Source organism: Nilaparvata lugens, chromosome 8 (assembly GCF_014356525.2).
Source record: "Nilaparvata lugens isolate BPH chromosome 8, ASM1435652v1, whole genome shotgun sequence".
Lineage (NCBI taxonomy): Eukaryota > Metazoa > Arthropoda > Insecta > Hemiptera > Delphacidae > Nilaparvata > Nilaparvata lugens.
The window spans coordinates 48,213,725-48,236,500 of NC_052511.1; the positions used below are offsets into that span (position 1 = coordinate 48,213,725).

Sequence of the window (22,776 nt, forward strand, 5' to 3'; positions counted from 1 at the left end):
AAAGGAAAAAGGAGCCTCCTTCATACGCCAATATTAGAGTTAAAATCAGACTACATCATAAATCAGTTGACAAGTGATTACACAGATGTGTGGAGAAGCCAGTCTATTGCTGTATTTCCATAAGGTCTATAGTTTCAATCAGGTATTTGTGGATGAGAATAATGCGTGAGGTCTACTGTTCACAGAACTACTAGTAATGACATCATGGCCGAAACTTGTCGTAAGTAAACCATTTTTAAAAAATGGGTACTAAAGCCGTGTTTACACCAAAGTTATTGTATTGACAAAATTTTAATTTTTCCGTCCTTATAGAATCTATTAGATTGAACATAACTTATCATACACATGATGAACATATGTGTTTGTCAAGTTCCGTTCAACCTAATAGAATCTAAAAGGACAGGAAAATAAACATTATGTTAACAGCTTTGATGTAAACGCAGCTTTAGATTCTTATATTTTTATTTCTATTCTAGAGTATCCCTAACAAAAAAATACAATTTTCAACTGAAAATGTTTTCTATAGTAGTTATGAGTTAAATAAACGGGTATCCCTACAGCCCTGTCAAACATTGTATTTTCTCAATTAATTTATTAATAAATTTCACGTATTTTGCATGGACTAAAACAACCATCACAGTCTACCAATAACTATTATGAGTTATGTTAAACTAGTCATAGTTATTAGTTAAATAAACGGGTATCCCTACAGCCCTGTCAAACATTGTATTTTCTCAATTAATTTATTAATAAATTTCACGTATTTTGCATGGACTAAAACAACCATCACAGTCTACCAATAACTAGTTATGAGTTATGTTAAACTAGTCATAGTTATTAGTTAAATAAACGGGTATCCCTACAGCCCTGTCAAACATTGTATTTTCTCAATTAATTTATTAATAAATTTTACATATTTTGCATGGACTAAAACAGCCATCACAGTTTACCAATAAACTAGTTATGAGTTATGTTAAACTAGTCATAGTTATTAGTTAAATAAACGGGTATCCATACAGCCCTGTCAAACATTGTATTTTCTCAATTAATTTATTAATAAATTTCACGTATTTTGCATGGACTAAAACAACCATCACAGTCTACCAATAACTAGTTATGATTTATGTTAAACTAGTCATAGTTATTAGTTAAATAAACGGGTATCCCTACAGCCCTGCCAAACACTGTATTTTCTCATTAATTTTACATATTTTGCATGGACTAAAACAACCATCACAGTCTACCAATAACTATTATGAGTTATGTTAAACTAGTCATAGTTATTAGTTAAATAAACGGGTATCCCTACAGCCCTGTCAACATTGTATTTTCTCAATTAATTTATTAATAAATTTCACGTATTTTGCATGGACTAAAACAACCATCACAGTCTACCAATAACTAGTTATGAGTTATGTTAAACTAGTCATAGTTATTAGTAAATAAACGGGTATCCCTACAGCCCTGTCAAACATTGTATTTTCTCAATTAATTTATTAATAATTTTACATATTTTGCATGGACTAAAACAGCCATCACAGTTTACCAATAAACTAGTTATGAGTTATGTTAAACTAGTCATAGTTATTAGTTAAATAAACGGGTATCCATACAGCCCTGTCAAACATTGTATTTTCTCAATTAATTTATTAATAAATTTCACGTATTTTGCATGGACTAAAACAACCATCACAGTCTACCAATAACTAGTTATGATTTATGTTAAACTAGTCATAGTTATTAGTTAAATAAACGGGTATCCCTACAGCCCTGCCAAACACTGTATTTTCTCAATTAATTTTACATATTTTGCATGGACTAAAACAGCCATCACAGTTTACCAATAAACTAGTTATGAGTTATGTTAAACTAGTCATAGTTATTAGTTAAATAAACGGGTATCCCTACAGCCCTGTCAAACATTGTATTCTCTCAATGTTTAATTTGTTTATTAATGTTTTATTTTCTCAATTAATTTATTAATAAATTTCACGTATTTTGCATGGACCAAAACCACCATCACAGTCTACCAATAAACTTAGCCCTGGGATACTCAGCAGTCAAATCCGGCCACTGAACTAACACTTCATCTGCAATAAACAACAAAATTTTCCCAGTCAACGACAAAGTCTGTACACGACAAACGCTTTCCACAAAAATTATCCGATTGTTCGAGACGAAAAAGAGTCTCATCAGAAAGGCTATCACACAAACTGGTATACATGTACCGGGCCCGTTACAGAGTATCAGGTCAGGGTTTACCCTCAGCATGATTGGTAGAGTATAGAAAATGGATTCCAAAGTTGTGATAACCGAAGTGAGGAAGGATTGGTGTACCTCTCGGCTGCGAGGGATTTTTAGGATTTTATAGTCTTTATTAACCTCGTTTACCTCGTTTTCACACTCTTTTACCTCGTTTTTAGCCTCGTTTTTACCCTCTTTCACCTCGTTTTCACCCTCATTTTCACCCTCACACCTCAAAACTTTCCCCTCACTCATAGTATCTGTGTCGGCGATCACATAAGTTCTGGGAGAATAGTTTCTAAAGTCCAACTTTTCAACTAACAACATCATTTCAGTCGTGTGACCCCCGGATCCAATCACTATCAGAGTTTTCACTTTATCCACACTTTTATCGCGTTTCTTTTCTTTTGGCCTTGTTTTGTACATGATTTGATACATAAGGTAGGAGAAGCGACAGGCGAAAAAGTAGATAGCGTTGAGAAGTATGAATAAGAAGGCTAGTAACCACATTTTATCCAAGATTTTTTTTAGTTTTAAGATTATTTGAGTATTTAGAGTATTTATATTATTAGAGTATGCAAACGTTGTTAATTTTTAGTCTGATGTTTCTTGAATTCTCTTGTTTCCTATTTAAGAAGTGTGAAGAGGAAGAAAGGCTGATAACCACATTTTTCAAAGATTTTTTTCAGTTTTAAGATTATTTGTGTATTTAGAGTATTTATTATTAGAGTATGCAAACGTTGTTAATTTTTAGTCTGTTGTTTATTGAATTCTCTTGTTTTCTAGTTAAGAAGTGTAAATAGGAAAGCTAGTAACCACATTTTATCCAAGATTTTTTTCAGTTTTAAGATTATTTAGAGTGTTTATATTATTAGAGTATGCAAACGTTGTTAATTTTCAGTCTGATATTTTTTGAATTCTCTTGTTTCCTATTTAAGAAGTGTGAAAAGAGAGAAGGCTAGTAACCAGATTTATCAAAGATTTTTTTAGTTTTAAGATTATTTTAGTATATGGAGTATTTATATTATTAAAGTATGCAAACGTTGTTAATTTTTAGTCTGATATTTTTTGAATTCTCTTGTTTTCTAGTTAAGAAGTGTGAAGAGGAAGAAAGGCTAGTAACCACAATTTATCCAAGATTTTTTTCAGTTTTAAGATTATTTAGAGTGTTTATATTATTAGAGTATGCAAACGTTGTTAATTTTCGGTCTGATATTTGTTGAATTCTCTTGTTTCCTAGTTAAGAAGTGTGAAAAGGGAGAAAGGCTAGTAACCAAATTTTTTCAAAGTTTTTTCTTCAGTTTTAAGATTAAAGTATGCTAACTACGTTGTTAATTTTCAGTCTGATGGTTGTTGATTTTCTTGTTTCCTATTGAAGTCATGTTGTTTTCAACCCAATGTTTGTTGAAATTTCTTGTTTCCTATTGAATCCATGCTGTTGAAAGAGCTTGTGTTGTTTGATGGAGTAGGCTGGAGTATCTGAAACAAAAATGGAAAGGAATATGATTAAATTGACGAATAATAATAGTTATATAATAAAATTTAGTTATACTGTAGACTCACTTTTAAGGCTGTGCAAAGGCTAAAAATAAACTTTCTACTGGTGATATTTTTCAAAGTTTTTCGATTTTTATACTATCAAGCTATCAAAATAATAAAGTTTCCTCAGGAAAACATTTTTTCGATCATTACTTTTGAGATATGAGCGCCTGAAGTTAAAATTTTTGTGCCAGAACATTTCAAGTTCGGTGAAAGATAAAACCATGAGACTTCAAGGATAGATTCTTCATGGTATTGTTGATCTAATAAAACTAAAATTTTCTGAAAATATCATTTTCTGAGAAAGTTATTCCATTTACTAAAAATGACCAGAAATAACTTTTAGCCTAGTTGAGTTATTTTCGGTCATTTTTGGTAAATTGAATAACTTTCTCAAAAATTGATATTTTCAGGAAATTTTTGTTTTATTAGATCAACAATACCAAGAAGAATCTATCCTTAAAGTCTCATGGTTTTATCTTTCACCGAACTTGAAATGTTCTGGCACAAAATTTTAAAATTTAGGCGCTCATATCTCAAAAAGTCATGATCGAAAAAAAATGTTTTCCTGAGAAAACTTTTTAATTTTGATAGCTTGATAGTATACAAATCGAAAAACTTTGAAAAATATCACCAGTAGAAAGTTATTTTTAGCCTTTGCACAGCCCTAAAAATTTTTATGCCAGAACATGTCAAGTTCGGTGAAAGATAAAACCATGAGACTTCAAGGATAGATTCTTCATGGTATTGTTGATCTAATAAAACAAAAATTTTCTGAAAATATCATTTTCTGAGAAAGTTATTCAATTTACTAAAAATGACCAAAAATAACTTTTAGTTGAGTTATTTTCGGTCATTTTTGGTAAATTGAATAACTTTCTCAAAAATTGATATTTTCAGAAAATTTTTGTTTTATTAGATCAACAATACCAAAAAGAATCTATCCTTAAAGTCTCATGGTTTTATCTTTCACCAAACTTGAAACGTTCTGGCACAAAAATTTCAAATTTAGGCGCTCATATCTCAAAAAGTAATGATCGAAAAAAATGTTTTCCTGAGAAAAATTTTTATTTTTGATAGCTTCATAGTATACAAATCGAAAAACTTTGAAAAATATCACCAGTAGAAAGTTTAATTTCAGCCTTTGCATAACCTTAACTATAACCATTCCTCACACAGACTTCATACGCTTCCCATTCTGAGACTGTTTGAGGAGGAAGAAAAATTGATGACAGCGTTTATCTAGCTAATAAGTCTTTAAATATTCAAAATCTTCAAATTCCTGGACCAAAAATCAAGTGACGAAGCAGTGTGAGATTACATAACCTTATCTTTTGGACAACATTAACATTTTATCAAAATTTTTGAAGAGAAATAGTACAGGCTCAGCCTAGTTTTTCCTCCAATGTCATAATTGTATTATGATTATAGTATTTTATACAATAAATGAAATGAAAAAAAAATTATTTATTAGGTACTACAAAATCACTTTTCATTAAAATTATATTGAAAAATCAAAAACAAGCAAACGGAACCCTTTGATATTCCTCTTCCAAATTTAGATTACGAATTAAAAATAAGTTTTAGTCACTTTTCACTCTTCACTACACATCTCATTATCACAGAAAATTGAAATATTCCCCTTTCTTCTTTGAAATATGTCTGATATCAGACAAGGATAATAGAATAGAACTTTATTAACATCAGACAAGGATAAATACCTATGTAAATCAGGAGCTGACATCATAACTTGAATCTTACTTTAGGAAAAAACCTTCATTTTTGTGAGCAGCCTAAACAAAAGACCTTCAAATCTTGAAGAAAACCACATTCACTGTGATCAATAAAACACAATTCTAAAACAACAAACTGTTGTTTTAGGAGTAATTTTGAGTTTCTTTTCAAGTTTTAAAATTTTCAATTATGAATACAGCAGTATTTTTCAGTTATTAGTGATGATTTAGTGAAGTATATTCTTATTTAATTTGGTTTTCAACTTTCCTAAATTCTAAGTTCCTAGTTTATAAATATTTTGGACTCAAAATTGGACAAAAATCATTAAGTGTAAACATAACCTATTCTTAGACAATTAAAATTGTATTTAAAATTATTTTTTCTATCTAAATTTGGGAAAGGATCAGTTTTGGGCTTTAAGCCTGTTGTTCCTCTCCCAATCATTCATAGTTGAGAATTATATTGTATCTATCAATGTATAAATGTAGTCTATGAATGAATTCAACTTGGAAAAAACTACATTTTCATCAGGCCTAAGTAATTGATAAACACCATTCAATTTTCAAAAAAACCTACATTTTCATAAGCAATTATTGATAAAACACTATTTTATTTTCAAAAAAACCTACATTTTCAGTAAGCAGGCCAACCAAGGTCGGCGTGACCATTCCAGACAGAGCACCCGACCCGTTGACCAGCGCCATTATGGTACCCGAGAAGTTGGGACTCAAATCGAGGGCGTTGACCCGCAGACTGGCGTAGAAGAAACCCATCAAACCCATTCCAACCGCAAACAGAACTGAGACTAGGGTTTTGTCACATCCTGCGTACGAAGCTAGCACTACTCCTACTGCAGGGCCCACACCACCTAGAAAAATAAAATTCATTCATACAATTTTAATAATAAAATATATCTGAATAACCCTTAAATATTGGAAATGTATCTGAATCTATAATAAATATAATATACTAGCAGGTAACCCCTGCTCCGCAAGGGACTAATTAAAAGCTTGGCCTACTGAAATCTTGAAGAATTGAAAATATGCCTATAACCATCCTCGGTGAATTAAGAATGTATATGCAAAATTCCAAGTTAATCAGTTGAGTAGTTGAGACGTGATGATGCGTCATACGTGAGTTTCCTATCCCCTACGTGTGTAAGCCAATTATTCTTTATTTTATTATAGGCTATTATAGATTATCTATGACGTTTCACATAATTTTAAAAAATAGATTATCATTATATTCATGTTACATAATATATATTATCCATTGCATCATGTCGTAATTAATTAAATTGAAATTGAAATTGAAACTATTTTTATTCTTCTTCTTAGGAAATACTAACAATACAGAATATACATATACAAAACTTGACGAAGGTTCCTCACATGGGCAAAGCCTAATTAATTGTATATCTTGAATTAATATATGTGAATTATGAATCTAAACTGATATTTCAATGGAAATAAAATGAATGAATTAAGGAACTTCAAGCAGCTCACCAATAGTAGCCAGAACCTTCCGTAAAGTGGTGACTCCCATTAGTCTATTGGCTAAGACCCAATCAGCTATTACTCCTGAGCAGATAGAAACGAACCACATCACCAAGTAGGGTATAGCTGACAGGATTCCATTCTGAAACCAAATTTATAATGCGATTGAAATATTATGAATAATGTTTAATTCAATGAATTCAATGCCACCAGGATCAAAGATTTGATTCATCAGGGGTGCCCAAAATGAGAGGGTTTGAACGCAGTCTGCGTCCTTGAAATTCTTGGGGGGGAGCCTCAAAATCAAATCTTAAGGGGACCTAAAAGGGGTCAGCAGTCTTTCAGTGTTTAGAATAAAAATTGACATTCTTTGGGATCCCAATTCAAGGGGGGACACGTATCAGGGATGGGCACCCTGGATTTAGCCCGAATTTCATGAGGAAACCAGACTGGGACATGCAAGTTCGTTCAACCGAGATAAGGGGTGTTATGAATTACCTGTTTATTTTATGTTAGAAGCCTCTTGCTGATGACAAAACATGCATAGCAAACATGTGTGATGTGCGCGCAAGATTAACATGCATGTTCACACATGTTTATCATGCATGTACACCATGTGCACAATGTTAATCTTGCATGTACACACTAAGGCCAGTCTAAGGAAACCAGGCTGGGACATCAAGTGTCAAAGCGAGTTCCAGGGTATAAGTTCTTATTTGGTTTATTACACTAGGGATAGTCGCCGGCTGGTGACTCACTTGAGTCCAGGGGCGGTCTGGCCAGGTCAGGTGGTCGGAGATCCCCGAGGCCAAGGGACCCCCCAAATTCAAATTCTTTATTCAAAAAAAAAATAATTATACAATCAAATGCATTCCAAAAATCAAATACAATATTGTTTTCCTAATTTCTAATATGTGTTCCCTATAGGCTACCCTGTGTGGGGACACTTGAATATATAATAAATATTTATATACAAATTTAAATATTATATCATGAAGAACATGTAGGCCAATAAAAATTACCTACAAATATTTTAATAAGCTACCAAATGCCACTAATTTTTAGACATAATTAGGTATTACATTCTCCAAAACAGTGTAAAAATCAGTTATTAGGCATCAATATTATTATACAAAATTTTCCGGGGGAGGGCCCCCGACCCTCACCCCTCTTGCTTGAGGTTATTCGACCCACTGACCCCCCGGTGGGGGGCCCCATAATCAGCCATAGCCGAGGGCCCGTAGCTGAGCCAGGCCGCTCCTGCTTGATTCTACAGTCCGGTCACCATTCCTAATGTTTCACTGATGTTCAGGCTTGGTTTACACACCACTGATAGCTTACTTATGTCCCTTCTTGGTTTACATAGGGACAACACTGATGGCTTACTTTTGTTCAAGCTTGATTTACACACGGACACCATTGGTGGCTCACTGACGACAAAGCCTGTGTCCTAATGAGTAATATGACCTTCAAGTTGGCTTTAATAAAAGAGTTGTACATGAAACTTTTGAAAGACATGTAAAATGCTGGACGAAAACTAAGCTTATTATCATACTTCATTAGGAAGAATGTTTCATGTTTGATAAATTTTAAAAATGTACAAGAACTAGATTTAATAATATTGTATAAATGTATAAAGCATCTGCACTAACCAACTTGCCTTTTATAAACACTTCTTGTTGAAATCCTTTTTACCAAACGTTGAAAATAACTGGACTGTTGAAAGGTTGTTGATTACGTGATGATAGAGTTTTATTCAAGTAACAAATAATCATAAAAATCAGTCTAATCCTCCTTTGATCATTTACAATACGTGGGCTAGAGATCACGAGTTTTAGGTTTTTTGTAGGTTATGTTGTTTTTGAAGACTCAATCTCGATTCTCGAAGATGTTACATCGACAAAATGTCGATGCCGATGGAGAAAACATCGATATATCGATGTATCGACTATGATGCATTACTACCATTTGGCGCTGTGTTTGAATAAACGGGCCTATGACCGTTCAATGTTTGCTAATTAATTACCACCAAATTAATTAGCTTATTTCTAAATCATTTGTGTCACACTTTTCATGTAAATAAGGTTTGTTTTGGCATGTAGCTGTAAACCTCTTCGAGTTGTACTTTGTTTTTCATGTAATGTATTCTCAATAAATAAAATGTGTGTGAGAATATTGACTTGATTTGAACAGTATAAGTACAACATGTTTCTAAGACATGGCTGATACATAAATAAGATCAATTTAGCCAGAATCTCTGAATATTTATCAGCCTATCTCAGTTAGTTTCTGTCATATTTTTATAATCACTTGTCCGAACATAGATAATTATTAATTATGTGAGCATCATTGATATTCATTCATTGATAATCACTCATTCATTCCATCCATAGACAACAAGTGGAATCATAGCTTCCGGTATTTTTGGTCAATAATTGAATCAAGTTTGACCTTTTCTTTTGTCTTTCATTTTCACGCAATCTATCCAGTAAACTAATCATGAATGTAGAAAGAGGAATTTTGAGGAATAATTTCAAGATTCATCAAATCTTGTAATTAAAACTCTCACTTTTCAATGAAAATAATTTTATTCAATAACATATTATACTCTCTGGTCAGACAACAATGACACTTAACAACTTACATTATCAATCTTATCTTAACTACCAGCTCTCAAAAATCTACTCGACAAAAATATTATAATATTCTCTCTTTCAAGAGCTCTTCAACAAACTAGTTACACAATACCGTATTGTGCAATCAAATTTTTCCATCACATTCAGAAAATTCCATCATTTCAAACTGTCAGCATTAATGGATTTATAATTATAATATTTTTTCAACAACATTGAAATATGATTGCTCATAAATGCTTCCCATGCTGACAGTCTGAATTCAATATTATTTTAATATTACAAAATAATATTATTTGTAACATTATAGTATTAACATTCACATCATATTTTGAGGGTTTCAACATTTTTAATATATTTTTTACAATACATTTTTCTAATTACTCGCTAAGTACAATCACAGACTTGCAATGACTAATTATTATAATTATTCACGTTTATAAGTATCACACCTAAGAGAATCTAGGTGCATCATTACTAATAGGAATTCGACTTTCTTAGTTCACAGTATTATTTACAAAATTAATAACTTCTCACAAGTTGAGAAAAACTTGATGGAGCGTTTCAAATGACGTCATCTATACAGTGAGACCCACTTTAAACTGTCAGTGGACTTTCTGAAAGTAACTTGAACTTGACAAACTGAACACTGGACCTATTGAAGTTGTCAATACCCGGGCTGATTGTAGATCAACTGACATCTTGATGAAGTGAATGTCACCATTCCCATTCAGTCAATGATGGAAGTATGAAATGGAAAACCCAGGCTGATCTTGAGCAACTGAGATCTTGGTGGAGTGGATGTCAACCTTCCCATTGATCAACTGAGATCTTGGCAAAGTGGATGTCAACCTTCCCATTGATCAACTGAGATCTTGGTGGAGTGGATGTCACCCTTCCATTGATCAACTGAGATCTTGGCAAAGTGGATGTCAACCTTCCCATTGATCAACTGACATCTTGATGAAGTGGACGTCACCCTCACATTGATCAACTGACATCTTGATGAAGTGGACGTCAACCTTCACATTGATCAACTGACATCTTGATGAAGTGGACGTCACCCTTCACATTGATCAACTGACATCTTGATGAAGTGGACGTCACCCTTCACATTGATCAACTGACATCTTGATGAAGTGGACGTCACCCTTCACATTGATCAACTGACATCTTGATGAAGTAGACGTCACCCTTCACATTGATCAACTGAGATCTTCATGAAGTGGACATCTCCCTATCTATTGATCAACTGACATCTTGATGAAGTGAATTCCATCCTTCCCATCCACCCAAAGCTGGCAGTTTAAAGTAAGTCTCACTATACATAGATGAAGTCATTCGACCGAATTTCAAAAGCCCTTGTTTGTTAGTTCCTCATTCCGTTAGTTTCGCTGATTCCGTTTTTAGTTGTTCCTGTTTCCAGATGAGCATTATTGCTGAACGTGCCGTTTCTTGTGTCACGCGCATGCGTGGTTGGATCATTGTTTGCTTCGGCGTCTGGTTTTGGCTTGGGTTCGTTCCAGGGTTGAAGTTCGCCCGAACCGAAAAAGACGAACACGAAGTTTGTGACAATCAGCACCAGCGCCATGATCCAGAATACTACACGCCATTCTCCCAGGGTTTTCTAAAAATGAATAAAATTTGAATTATGATTGAAGAATTACAATAAGTGATTCAAGTTGCAGTACATTACTTTACTTAGATCATTATACTCTGCATCACGCCTTCCACTAATTATTGGGAGCTTGATACGAAAATGCTCTTTATTGCTGAAGAATCAAAGCGATACTCAATAATCCTTTCCCTTGGTTCTATCATAGAGAAACAATAGCGTAATAATAGCGTAACAATAGCGTCCTTTCAAGAAAAGGAAGAGAAATATTTTCATGAAGATATAGAATTCAGAGTCAGAAGCTGCATCATAAAATGAGAATTCCCCTGGAAATTGAAATTTCATGAATGTTTTGCTATTAAATGATATATTGATATCATAGAACCATGGAGAAACAATAGCATAAGTAGATATCCCATGGTATAGGGCGTTTATGTCGCAACTTTTACTGTTATCTCAAGCCGATTATTGTCGATTTTTACTGTTTTGACCGGGTGAGAGTGTATGAACGGCACAATATGAGAGACTACCAGCGTCATAAAGCTTCACGGGAAAGAAATACATGACTATAGGCTTGAGATAACAGTAAAAGTTGCGACCTAAAACCCTATACCATGGATATCTACTTATGCTATTGTTTCTCTATGGTTCTATGATATCAATACATTTTTATTCGCAAAACTTTAATACATTTTTTTCTCACATTTGAATCGAATCTTCAATTCGAGATCTATGGAACTTTATAGTAAATGTCAGAGTCATCAATAGACGGACAAACTTTTTGACGGAGAATTTATTAGTAAATGTTTGTTGCATTGTTCCATGGTGTCACCGAGGCAGGGTTAACAAATTACTAGATAAATATTTATTTAAATCGAGAATATGTATAAAATTTAAAATAACAGTTTCAAAATAAAGTTTTATTGAGAACAGATGTAGAATGTGAATTCTAAACTTGTAAGTTATAATATTTGGTGACGTGTCTGTAATGTGGAGGCGTTTGCTTCGTGACTTGCAACTTAGGTTTTTCCGTTTCTTTCTTCTTCTGAAAACATGGCTGGCTGTTGTGTGTGTAATTTTGTGCTCTGAATTATTGTCTGTTTAAGTGAATTTATTAATGTTTTAAATTGAGTTTTATACAAGTTTATTGTGTACTAGTTTGTTATTAAATAGCTGTTTGTATTTTCAACCAATAGCCACTGTGTTTCAACTGTAAACTAGATAAGTATTTTAGTTCGTATAACTCTAAATATTAGGCTTAAGATATATTTTCTTTGTGTTTTGTATAAATTCATCTGAAGATTATAAGTTAATTTGCTCTGAAAACTGGATTTCTCATTCATAGGCAATAGATCCATTCACAGTTTATCAAGAATCTATTTCATTGGAGCCGACAACTATCCTTAGGTTGATAGGTGTTAAATGCTATTCCACCGTTTAAGGAAAAATTGTAGCACGGCAAATGGTACCCCTGTGGGACCGAATACAAAATAAATATGTCCCAAATGGTACACCATGAAATCCCTGGTTATAGAAATTATTAGTGGATAGATATCTTGATAGTTATGAATGGTTTGTTGCTGAGTGGGAGGTCGGTTCAAGAGAGATCAAGTTTTAATGAATCAGTGCATATTACAAAATGGCAAACATTAAAAATGATCTGAATCTTATAGCATTCTTACACACAAAGTTTGATGAGCAAAATGCTAAATTTGATGAAGCAATGCTAAGTTAGACCAAATGTTTAAAAATCAAAATGCTAGGTTTGATGATATGAAGCAGAATGTACTAGCTTAGACTAGAGCAGGTTAGTATAAACCTTCTATTGAAAAATGCACATGAGACATTGATTAAAAATCATAAGATGAAAACAATTGAAGCAGGATGATAGTAGTGTTAAGTACAAGATCAACTCATTCAAGTTTCTGAAAATGTAGGCCTAGTTACTGTTGTTGAAAAGTCACCCTAGTGAGATAGTAGAATTGAATAAAGAAGTAGGTAGGGAGTTGTCTTCACTGAAAGTCAACTATCATGAAAGTAATATTGCTACATTGAAGTTAGGAAAACTATAAGTAAAGTGAATGTTACATGAGACAGGTTTCTGTGGAGTTAGGAACAATGTAAACAAAATGAATCTTGCTTTGAGTCAAGTTGATGAGTTCAATTTTCAACTGAGAATTGAAAAGGTGTATGCAATGCATTCTCAAGTGAACATGACTACTTTTGTAGGCAAAACGGCTTTGTTGAAACAAATGAACCCATGAATAAAATCATGCTATTGAAGAAAACAAAACGCAAAGTTTCCATTGATGTATTAGTATTCAAAGGTTGTTTCAAGTTGCTTATTTACAAGATGATGACAGTGAATCACATGATGAAAGGTATTCCCCAACACACAAGGATTAGGAATCCTGTGTTATGCCGGGATTCAGAATAGCATAATCACTACACAGTGTATGGTAAGAGTCCATAATCGTGTCTTTTTTCTTTCCTGTAGCCTATTTTTCTTGGCCCTTAATCTTTTCAATTTTCGATTCTTCCTGTCTTTGTGTAATGTTCAGTAGAATTCTTCTATGATGCATCTTAACCAATCTTGTCCATAGTCATTTAAATTTGTATTTTTTCTGAAATAATTTTGGAAGTTGAAATAGTAGCTTATTTTCCTAATCTTTAAATTGTTGATAAAACTTAACTTTTCTAAAATCTATCCATTGTTGTGTAAATATTGTTTGCTTGTGGTATATTTTTTCATCATGTATCACTTATTGAAATGGTGTGTTGTTTTAGGGAATTTATTTACCCAGTTTTCTTTTCCTCTTTTTTGTATTTTTTAGGGAACTTATTTACCCATTATTCATCTTGATCATCTTTGTATTATAGTCTTGAAATGTTTGTACTTATTATACAGTCTTTAAATTTAAATTATTTTAAAAATAATGGTTCAATTTAAAACGTTTTGTTATATGTTAATTGAAATAAGTTTTTTTGTGATTGATATCTTTTTCAAAATTTTAAAACTGTTTGTTCTATAAATTTTGATATGATTGATTATCGTTTGAAATGGATGCTGGAGTGTATGTAGAATTTTTAGTGGGGTTTGTTGATTAGAATTTTGCTGGTATGTGATTGTTTTTTGAGATGGAAACCCATTATTGCCTAAAGAAGGAATAACAGAGGTTATGACTTAGAGAGGCAGTAATGAGATAATATTTTTTGTGTTGATTACTTATGTTGATTGCCATAGATGCAAAATAATGATTAATAATGTTGATTGCCATAGATGCAGATTACTTATGAATATTGTTTGCCTTTGAAGCAAATATTATTGATGTTTTTGAATGGTTTCTTGTTTAATGATTGATAGTAAAGTTTTGTCATGAAATGTAGTTTGTGTTTAGAACATTGAAGAGTCGAAATAAACTATAGTATCCAACAAACGATGATTAAATAATATTAAATAATTTGCTTTTTATACAATTTTTGAACAAAATTAAAACTAAATAATTTTGAAACCCTGAATGATAAATCATAAATGTGAAATGAACTTGCTATAAATGAAATGTTATATTAAATGATAATGAAATGCAGATATATTATGAAATGATTGTGAATAGAAGATCAATTGTCTGAAATTATTGAAATTAATTTTTGTTGTGATGATCTGTTGTTTTTACAATTTTGATAATGATACAGGGTGTTATGAAATTATATTTCTATTTTGAAGAATGGGATAAATGTTGATATTTGAACAGTGAATAGATGAAAATGAATTTTTTTTTAAATTATCATTGATATGTCCATATTTCACAATTTATGTATTGCTGACTGTATAATAAGATGTTAAGAACAATTTCATAAATACTTAAAAATAATTTTCATGTGTATTAGATTGTATTGATAGCCTAATCAAATTTTTCTTTTTAGTTTATAAGCATTTAAGATAACAGGTACAGCACAGACATTAACATTGAAATAGTTATCATGTGAATCTCGAAATCAGCAACAAGTGAACGCCATGAAGAGTGTTAAGAACATTTGGGTGATTTTCGAACTAGTGTGACATAACTACGCCAATATCTACGCCTAAATCTACGCTGCGGCCTACACCAATAACGAAGCCATATCTGCGCCAATGCTGATGCCAAAATCTGTGCCAATGCTGATGCCTACACTAATACCTACAACAATATCAACACTAATAATACGCCAAAATGCCAAAATCTACGCCGATGCCTGTGCTGATACAATGCTGCGCCAATGCCAATAGCTACGTCAATGCCTGCGCCAATGCAAAATCTGCGCCAATGCTGCACCAATGCCAATAGCTACGCCAATGCCAAAATCTGTGCCAATGCTAATGCCAATGCCTGCGCCAATGCCAATATCAACGCCGATGCCAAAGCCGACACCAAAGCATACGCCAATAGCATGCCAATGCTTATTGCTGACTCTGTATCTCAAACTTCAACACTACTGCATTACCTGGAGGTAATTGCCATCCATGTTCACATTCACACTTTGAATTCAGAAGAACAGTCACAGTATCATGAAAGAATTGATTCAAAAAATCCTCTCCTAAATTATTCCTGTATGCAGAACTCTAAACCTTGAAAGCTGAAAATATCAAAAAACCAACCTTACCTAAATTAATCCTCACCTAAATTAATCCTGTATGCAGCGTCTATCTCTTTTCCAAAAAACGAATTACATGTCATTTCAAGCCTGAAATGTAATTGTATAATTATATGATACAAAATTTATGTGACTCTGTATTGAATTTGGAATGCAGCCGTCTACTACAAAATGAAGCATGCTAACTGAGATGTCACTGTATCGAGTTTGTATGCAGCCGTCTACTAAAGCATGAGGCAATGCTAACTGAGATGTCACCTGTATCGAGTTTGATGCATCAGTCGACTACAAGTATCAGCCCAACACTACGTGCATCCAGATCAGCCCAACACTTAACGTCATCACATTGGAGTCACACTTAACTGAAAATCATACTGAGTGCCTTAACGGACTGTTTCCAAAATGTGCATCAATAAAATCAACCACGTCAATAGTGAAAGAAATGAACATTTTTTCTTTATTGAAATTTTATGTGGAAATTAAATGTAACAATTCATCAATTCATTTAAAAAAAAAAAAAAAAAAAAATAATAATAAAATTTTTATTCAACATACTAATTTTTTTTTATGCAATAAAAATTAAATTTTTCTATCTATTAAATTTATGTGCAATTTCAAAAAACTATTCTTTACATATTAAACTTTCTGTTGAGATATTTTTCTTTAAATTATAAAGCTAAATCAAAAGTAAATATGATATTCTATATTTTGAGATATTGTTTGGAAACATATAACAAACGCTATTGATGAATTTTTATAATAATTTCAAATTTTGGATGACATGTAATGTTTTTCTAGAAAAAATTGTTACTGTTCTCGAATTTAAATTTCAACAATTTCATTAGGGTCAATGTCAATTTTTTCTTAAATTTCCAAACAGTAAAATTTTTTTATGTCAAGAGGGGGGTATTTGTAATATTACATTTTTTCTCACATTTGAATCGAATCTTCAATTCGAGATCTATGGAACTTTATAGTAAATGTCAGAGTCATCAATAGACGGACAAACTTTTTGACGGAGAATTTTATCGTAAATGTTTGTTGCATGTTCCATGGTGTCACCGAGGCAGGGTTAACAAATTACTAGATAAATAGTTTATTTAAATCGAGATATGTATATAAATTTAAAATAACAGTTTCAAAATAAAGTTTTATTGAGAACAGATGTAGAATGTGAATTCTAAACTTGTAAGTTATAATATTTTGGTGACGTGTCTGTAATTTGGAGGCGTTGGCTGTGTGACTTGCAACTTAGGTTTTTCCGTGTTCTTTCTTCTGAAAACATGGCTGGCTGTTTGTGTGTAATTTTGTGCTCTGAATTATGTCTGTTAAGTGAATTTATTAATGTTTTAAATTGAGTTTTATACAAGTTATTGTGTACTAGTTTGTTATTAAATAGCTGTTTGTATTTTCAAGCCAATAGCCACTGTGTTTCAACTGTAAACTAGATAAGTATTTTAGTTCGTAATACTCTAAATAATTAGGCTTAAGATTATATTTTCTTTGTGTATTTGTATAAATCATCTGAAGATTATAATTAATTTGCTCTGAAAACTGGATTTCTCATTCATAGGCAATAGATCCATTCACATTTATCAAGAATCTATTTCATTGGAGCCGACAACTATCCTTAGGTTGATAGGTGTTAAATGCTATTCCAACCGTTTAAGGAAAAATTGGTAGCACGGCAACATTCATGAAATTTCAATTCCAGGGGAAATTTTCATTTTATGATGCAGCTTCTGACTCTGAATTCTATTATCTTCATGAAAATATTTCTCTTAATTTTCTTGAAAGGAAATAGATGCATTCGATTTGACAATTTATTAAAATATTATAAAAAGCTCAATTATCTAGCATTCTCCCCTCCTTTCCTTCTCACATTTACTCATTTTATTTATTTATTTATTACTACAAAATCACTTCCCATTAAAATTATATTGAAAAATCAAAAACAAGCAAACCGAACCCTTTGATATTCTCTTCCAAATTTAGATTACGAGTTAAAAATAAGTTTTAGTCACTTTTCACTCTCCACTACACATCTCATTATCACAGAAAATTGAATATTCCCCTTTCTTCTTTGGAATATGCTGTGTCGATATCAGACAAGGATAATAGAATAGAATATATATATAATATATTTTTTAAATAAGTGCAATATTTCTTAAGTTTTTAATTTATTGTGATACATTCTGTGCTTTATTTAGAGTATCAAATCAACCTTCAAAATTCAAAATTTTTAATCATCATTCCTGGACCGAAATCAAGTGACGAAGCAGTGTGAGATTACATAACCTATCTTTTGGACAACATTAACATTTATCAAAATTTTTGGCGAGAAATAGTACAGGCTCAGCCTAGTTTTTCCTCCAATGTCATAATTGTATTATGATTATAGTATTTATACAATAAATGAGTGAAATGGAATATAGAATAGAACTTATTAACATCAGACAAGGATAATCCCAATGTAAATCAGGTGCTGACATCATAACTTGAATCTTACTTTAGGAGAAAACCTTCATTTTTGTGAGTAGCCTAAACAAAAGACCTTCAAATCTTGAAGAAAACCACATTCACTGTGATTAAAACACAATTCTAAAACAACCACTGTTGTTTTAGGAGTAAGTTTGAGTTTTCTTTCAAGTTTTAAAATTTTCAATTATGATACAGCAGTATTTTTCAGTTATTAGTGATGATTTAGTGAAGTATTCTTATTTAATTTCGTTTTTAACTTTTCTAAATTCTAAATTCCTAGTTTATAAATATTTTGGACTCAAAATTGGACAAAAATCATTAAGTGTAAACATAACCTATTCTTAGACAATTAAAATTGTTTTTAAAAATTATTTTTTCTATCTAAATTTGGGAAAGGATCAGTTTTGGGCTTTAAGCCTGTTGTTCCTCCCCCATCATCCATAGTTAAGAATTATATTATTCTATCAATGTATAAATGTATAAATGAATTCAACTTAGAGAAAACTACATTTCCATTAGGCCTAAGTAATTAATAAACACCATTCAATTTTCAAAAAAAAACCTACATTTTCATAAGCAATTATTGATAAAACACTATTCAATTTTCAAAAAAACCCACATTTTCAGTAAGCAGGCCAACCAAGGTCGGCGTGACCATTCCGGACAGAGCGCCCGACCCGTTCACCAGCGCCATTATGGTTCCCGAGAAGTTGGGACTCAAATCGAGGGCGTTGACCCGCAGACTGGCGTAGAAGAAGCCCATCAATCCCATTCCAACCGCAAACAGAACTGAGACTAGGGTTTTGTCACACCCTGCGTACGAAGCTAGCACTACCCCTACTGCCGGGCCCACACCACCTAGAAAAAGTGAAAGAATGATTACAGTAACTATCAGAATAGATTTTATTGTTCTGTCTTCAAGGGTTACTCATATTCCAGCTGACAAGCTCAGTTTATCAGAGATGACATTGGTGTAACAACCGAAACCGGTCTTTCTAGTATCAATAAATCTGAGGTTTTTGACAATTGCTTAGTATTTTTATTAATATGAAATATTACCACAAAATCAACTTCTCAACTACAGAAAAAGTCCAAATATCATATTTGAATCGTCGGAAGTCTTCAGTTACTCACACAGCGGCCATTTTTCTTTCTTTACTTACTTTTCTTTCTAAATAATGTTTGAAATACGGAATTCAAACTGTGCACAATCATTTATAACAACTTTAAACAAAGCTACAAAAAATTATGATAATTTTTCAAATTAATAAAACAAAATGGCGGTCATTTAAAATTTTGTTCCTATCAAAATTATCAAATACATAATTATCACATTCAGTTTTAATTTCTCCAAATAAGCTAGTGCAGCCAGCATACATCCTTTTGGATATACTGAATTATCTTGCACTATAGTTTTAGTACAAGGTAGTAATAAGTTATCTTTATGTTGTATAAGTAGAATTTGATACATTAGATCTTTCCAATCACTCAATCATGATTGATAAACAATTATCCCAACTCACCAATAGTGGCTAGCACTTTCCGGAGAGTAGTCACGCCCATTAATCTATTAGCCAATACCCAATCAGCTATCACACCAGAGCAGATAGAGACGAACCACATCACCAAGTAGGGTATAGCTGATAGAATTCCATTCTGGAAAAAAATTACAATGAGATTAAAATATTATGAATAATGATTCAATTCACATTATTCTGGTATTTGGAACATCTAAATTCGAAAGAATGTTTTGTATAAATATTTTTGGGCTGAAAATTTTGTGGAAATCTAGAAGACAACCTCATTTCGGATTTTTAATGTTACCTAATTTGGGAGAGAAATAGTTCAAGGTATTCTTAGTTTTTCTCTCCCGATCTGTGCTTTATTGTAAAAAAGAATAAATAAATAAATTTTATTAACTAGTAAAATTTGTGATGTCAATACACAGTTGCCAGAGAAGCGAATGCCAGAGATTAATTCAAATAACTTGGAAGTTCATGACTACTATATTAATTTCACCAATCACGAGTATATTATAATAACAGTGAATAAATTATATGATCATTATCAACACAGTATTTATCAGAAGGAAATTAAAATTTGATACCGTACTTGGATAGTAGCTCTCATCAAATTTTTATCCAGCTGTTAACCCTGTTGTCAATAATTGCAGTAGCAGAAGTCTTCGGAGTGGTTTACAGCATTTAACTTCGGATTTTCGTTCAATAATAAAGTAAGTATTATAAATTTGTAACAATAATTAGGTTTTCACTTAATATTATCAATATCGGGGCACCGAGCTTCGCTCGTTATTTATTTATTGATAAACAGAACACAATTCTTTAAAATGATTGGGGAAGGACTAACAGGCACAGCCCAAAACTGTTTCTTCCCCGAATTTTGATTTATAAACAATAAATAGTCCAAAAAGTGGGTTGTTTCCATACACTTGATTCAGGACCAATTTTCAGTACAAACATTTGAAAACAGAAAGTTCTAATTTAGATTGTTTACAAACCAAATGGAATAACAAAATATAGTACTCACTAATCACTTTAAACTGTAAAATATTATTAACTTTGAAATTATGATAATACTCTAATTTAGAATGATATACCATGTCATGTCAACAATCAGATTATTTTGATCAAGTCGATTAAAATTTCTAGATATTATTTCTCGTGAGATAAGATCAATTGCTGGTAAATCCATACTAATTAAATGATAATTCTTTTGGTGCTGTCTGCCATTCTGGAGAGCCTAGCCCAGGCGACATTTGAGGAACCTTTTTCAGGAGTCCTCTACGGTCGCAGGTCTCAACTGTCGGGGCTGTTCAAAAATTAAAGAGGCCTCACTGTCGCCTGACACAGGCAACATTTGAGGCCTCTTTTTCAGAGTTTTCTACCGTCGCTGGCCTCGAATGTCGCAGGTCTCTACCGTCGGTGGTCTCGACTGTCGCAAGACTCTTCTGTCGTTTGCCTCGTTTGACATCGACCCGTTTACAGCATTTGACTTTGGATTTTCGTTCAATAATGAAGGTAAGTATTTATCAATTTGTAACAGTAATTATTTACTCAATATTATCATCATTATTATTAGGTAACTATGAATGTGATGAAGTGAAAAATGGTTACCTCAGCAAAGTTGAAATGCATGACGTCACTCATATATTTGGGTAGATCTGTGACCATGGTGTACAAACCCCAGTCATGGCCGACTTCCGCTATCAACAGGGCCCACACCGGAACCGATGTAAGGATTTGCGACCAGGGTGTGGCCAGATCCTGTGTAAATATTATTTTTAAATTTAAATCTCAATTGATCACTGTATTCAATAATTCACAATCTCAATTGAACAAAGTCCCGTAAACAATACGGTAATTCACAAGAAAGTTTACAGATGGAAATATACTGAGATGTTGCAATAATTATTCAAATGCTGATGAATTGATAATTATTATTGAACGAAAATCCAAATTAAATGCTGTAATTCACCCCGAAGACTTCTGCTATTGCAAATACTGACAACAATTATTTGAATAATTTTGCAAATAATTTTTGAATAGTAGCGCTCATCGAATTTCCATCTAGCTGTTTACCCTGTTGTCAATATTTGCAATAGCAGAAGTCTTGGGGGTGATTACAGCATTCAATTTGGATTTTCGTTTAATATAATTATTACAAAAAGTTTATTGATTCGATGTACAATACCTTATATTAAATATGATTATCTACTTTTCTTTTAGGACTCAGATTATAAAAAAAACAATAAAAACTGTTAAATACCCTTTATTTTATTGCAACCAACTAGTTTCAACCTTCAAAAGCCATTTGCAAGTGTGAATGAGATGAATAAACAGTTTATTGAATAAACTTATAAATGTATATCAATTAATGCTATTTTATTTAGTACCTTGAAATGGCTCTTGCCTCTTGAAGAGTTGAGTCTAATATTGTGTTGCAATAAAATAAATATTACTTGATAATTTACATTGTCTTTCAATTAAAACAAAGTTTAAACATCTACTTTGAACATCAATAAATTAAGTTGGAATTATATGTATTTGTTGTCATGTATTCAAGCATCGTACAATTCTATTTAGCGCTTTTATATGTTCCAAATTTCATTGTTTATTGTTCAAGCTGAAGCGAGAAGCTATATGTGATGCCGACAGTCTCTCATGAACTGTGCCGTTCATACACTTTCACCCAAACAAAACAGTAATACTCAAGAAAAGTAGTCAACACAGTAAACGACAATAATCTGCTTGAAAAACTGTGAAATTAAGGGCCGTTTGCACAGTCAAAGATTAAACTGAATTTAATCAGCTGGTAGCTTAAACTCAAAATGAAACAAATAATAACAAACGAGACTTGATAAGGATTTAATCCAGATTAAAAT

General features: G+C 32.2%; 2 protein-coding genes across 3 annotated transcripts; both read right to left on the minus strand.

The window, feature by feature from the left end:
* Positions 1 to 1,520: 1,520 nt before the first annotated feature.
* Positions 1,521 to 8,809, minus strand: LOC111045985 (UDP-N-acetylglucosamine transferase subunit ALG14 homolog). Its single transcript, XM_039434977.1, has 2 exons — positions 8,666 to 8,809; positions 1,521 to 3,723 (listed from the first exon to the last, which is right to left on the minus strand). The coding sequence occupies exon 2, from the start codon at positions 2,752 to 2,754 to the stop codon at positions 2,020 to 2,022; it is 735 nt and encodes a 244-aa protein (XP_039290911.1). The 5' UTR covers positions 2,755 to 3,723; positions 8,666 to 8,809; the 3' UTR covers positions 1,521 to 2,019.
* Positions 8,810 to 9,582: 773 nt separating this feature from the next.
* LOC120352772 (putative inorganic phosphate cotransporter) lies at positions 9,583 to 21,658 on the minus strand (the record flags this gene model as incomplete). 2 transcript variants are annotated; one of them, XR_005572102.1, is given in 5 exon segments in its annotated part: positions 9,583 to 10,583; positions 10,626 to 11,273; positions 18,994 to 19,232; positions 19,898 to 20,030; positions 21,509 to 21,658. XR_005572102.1 is itself a non-coding variant. In XM_039434976.1 (4 exon segments), coding segments are annotated over 4 exon segments (780 nt in total), but the record flags the coding sequence as incomplete, so codon positions are not given.
* Positions 21,659 to 22,776: the final 1,118 nt, after the last annotated feature.

Excerpts from the sequence above, each read along its gene's own strand:
- LOC111045985 (XM_039434977.1), bottom strand. The coding sequence starts at position 2,754 with ATGTGGTTACTAGCCTTCTTATTCATACTTCTCAACGCTATCTACTTT.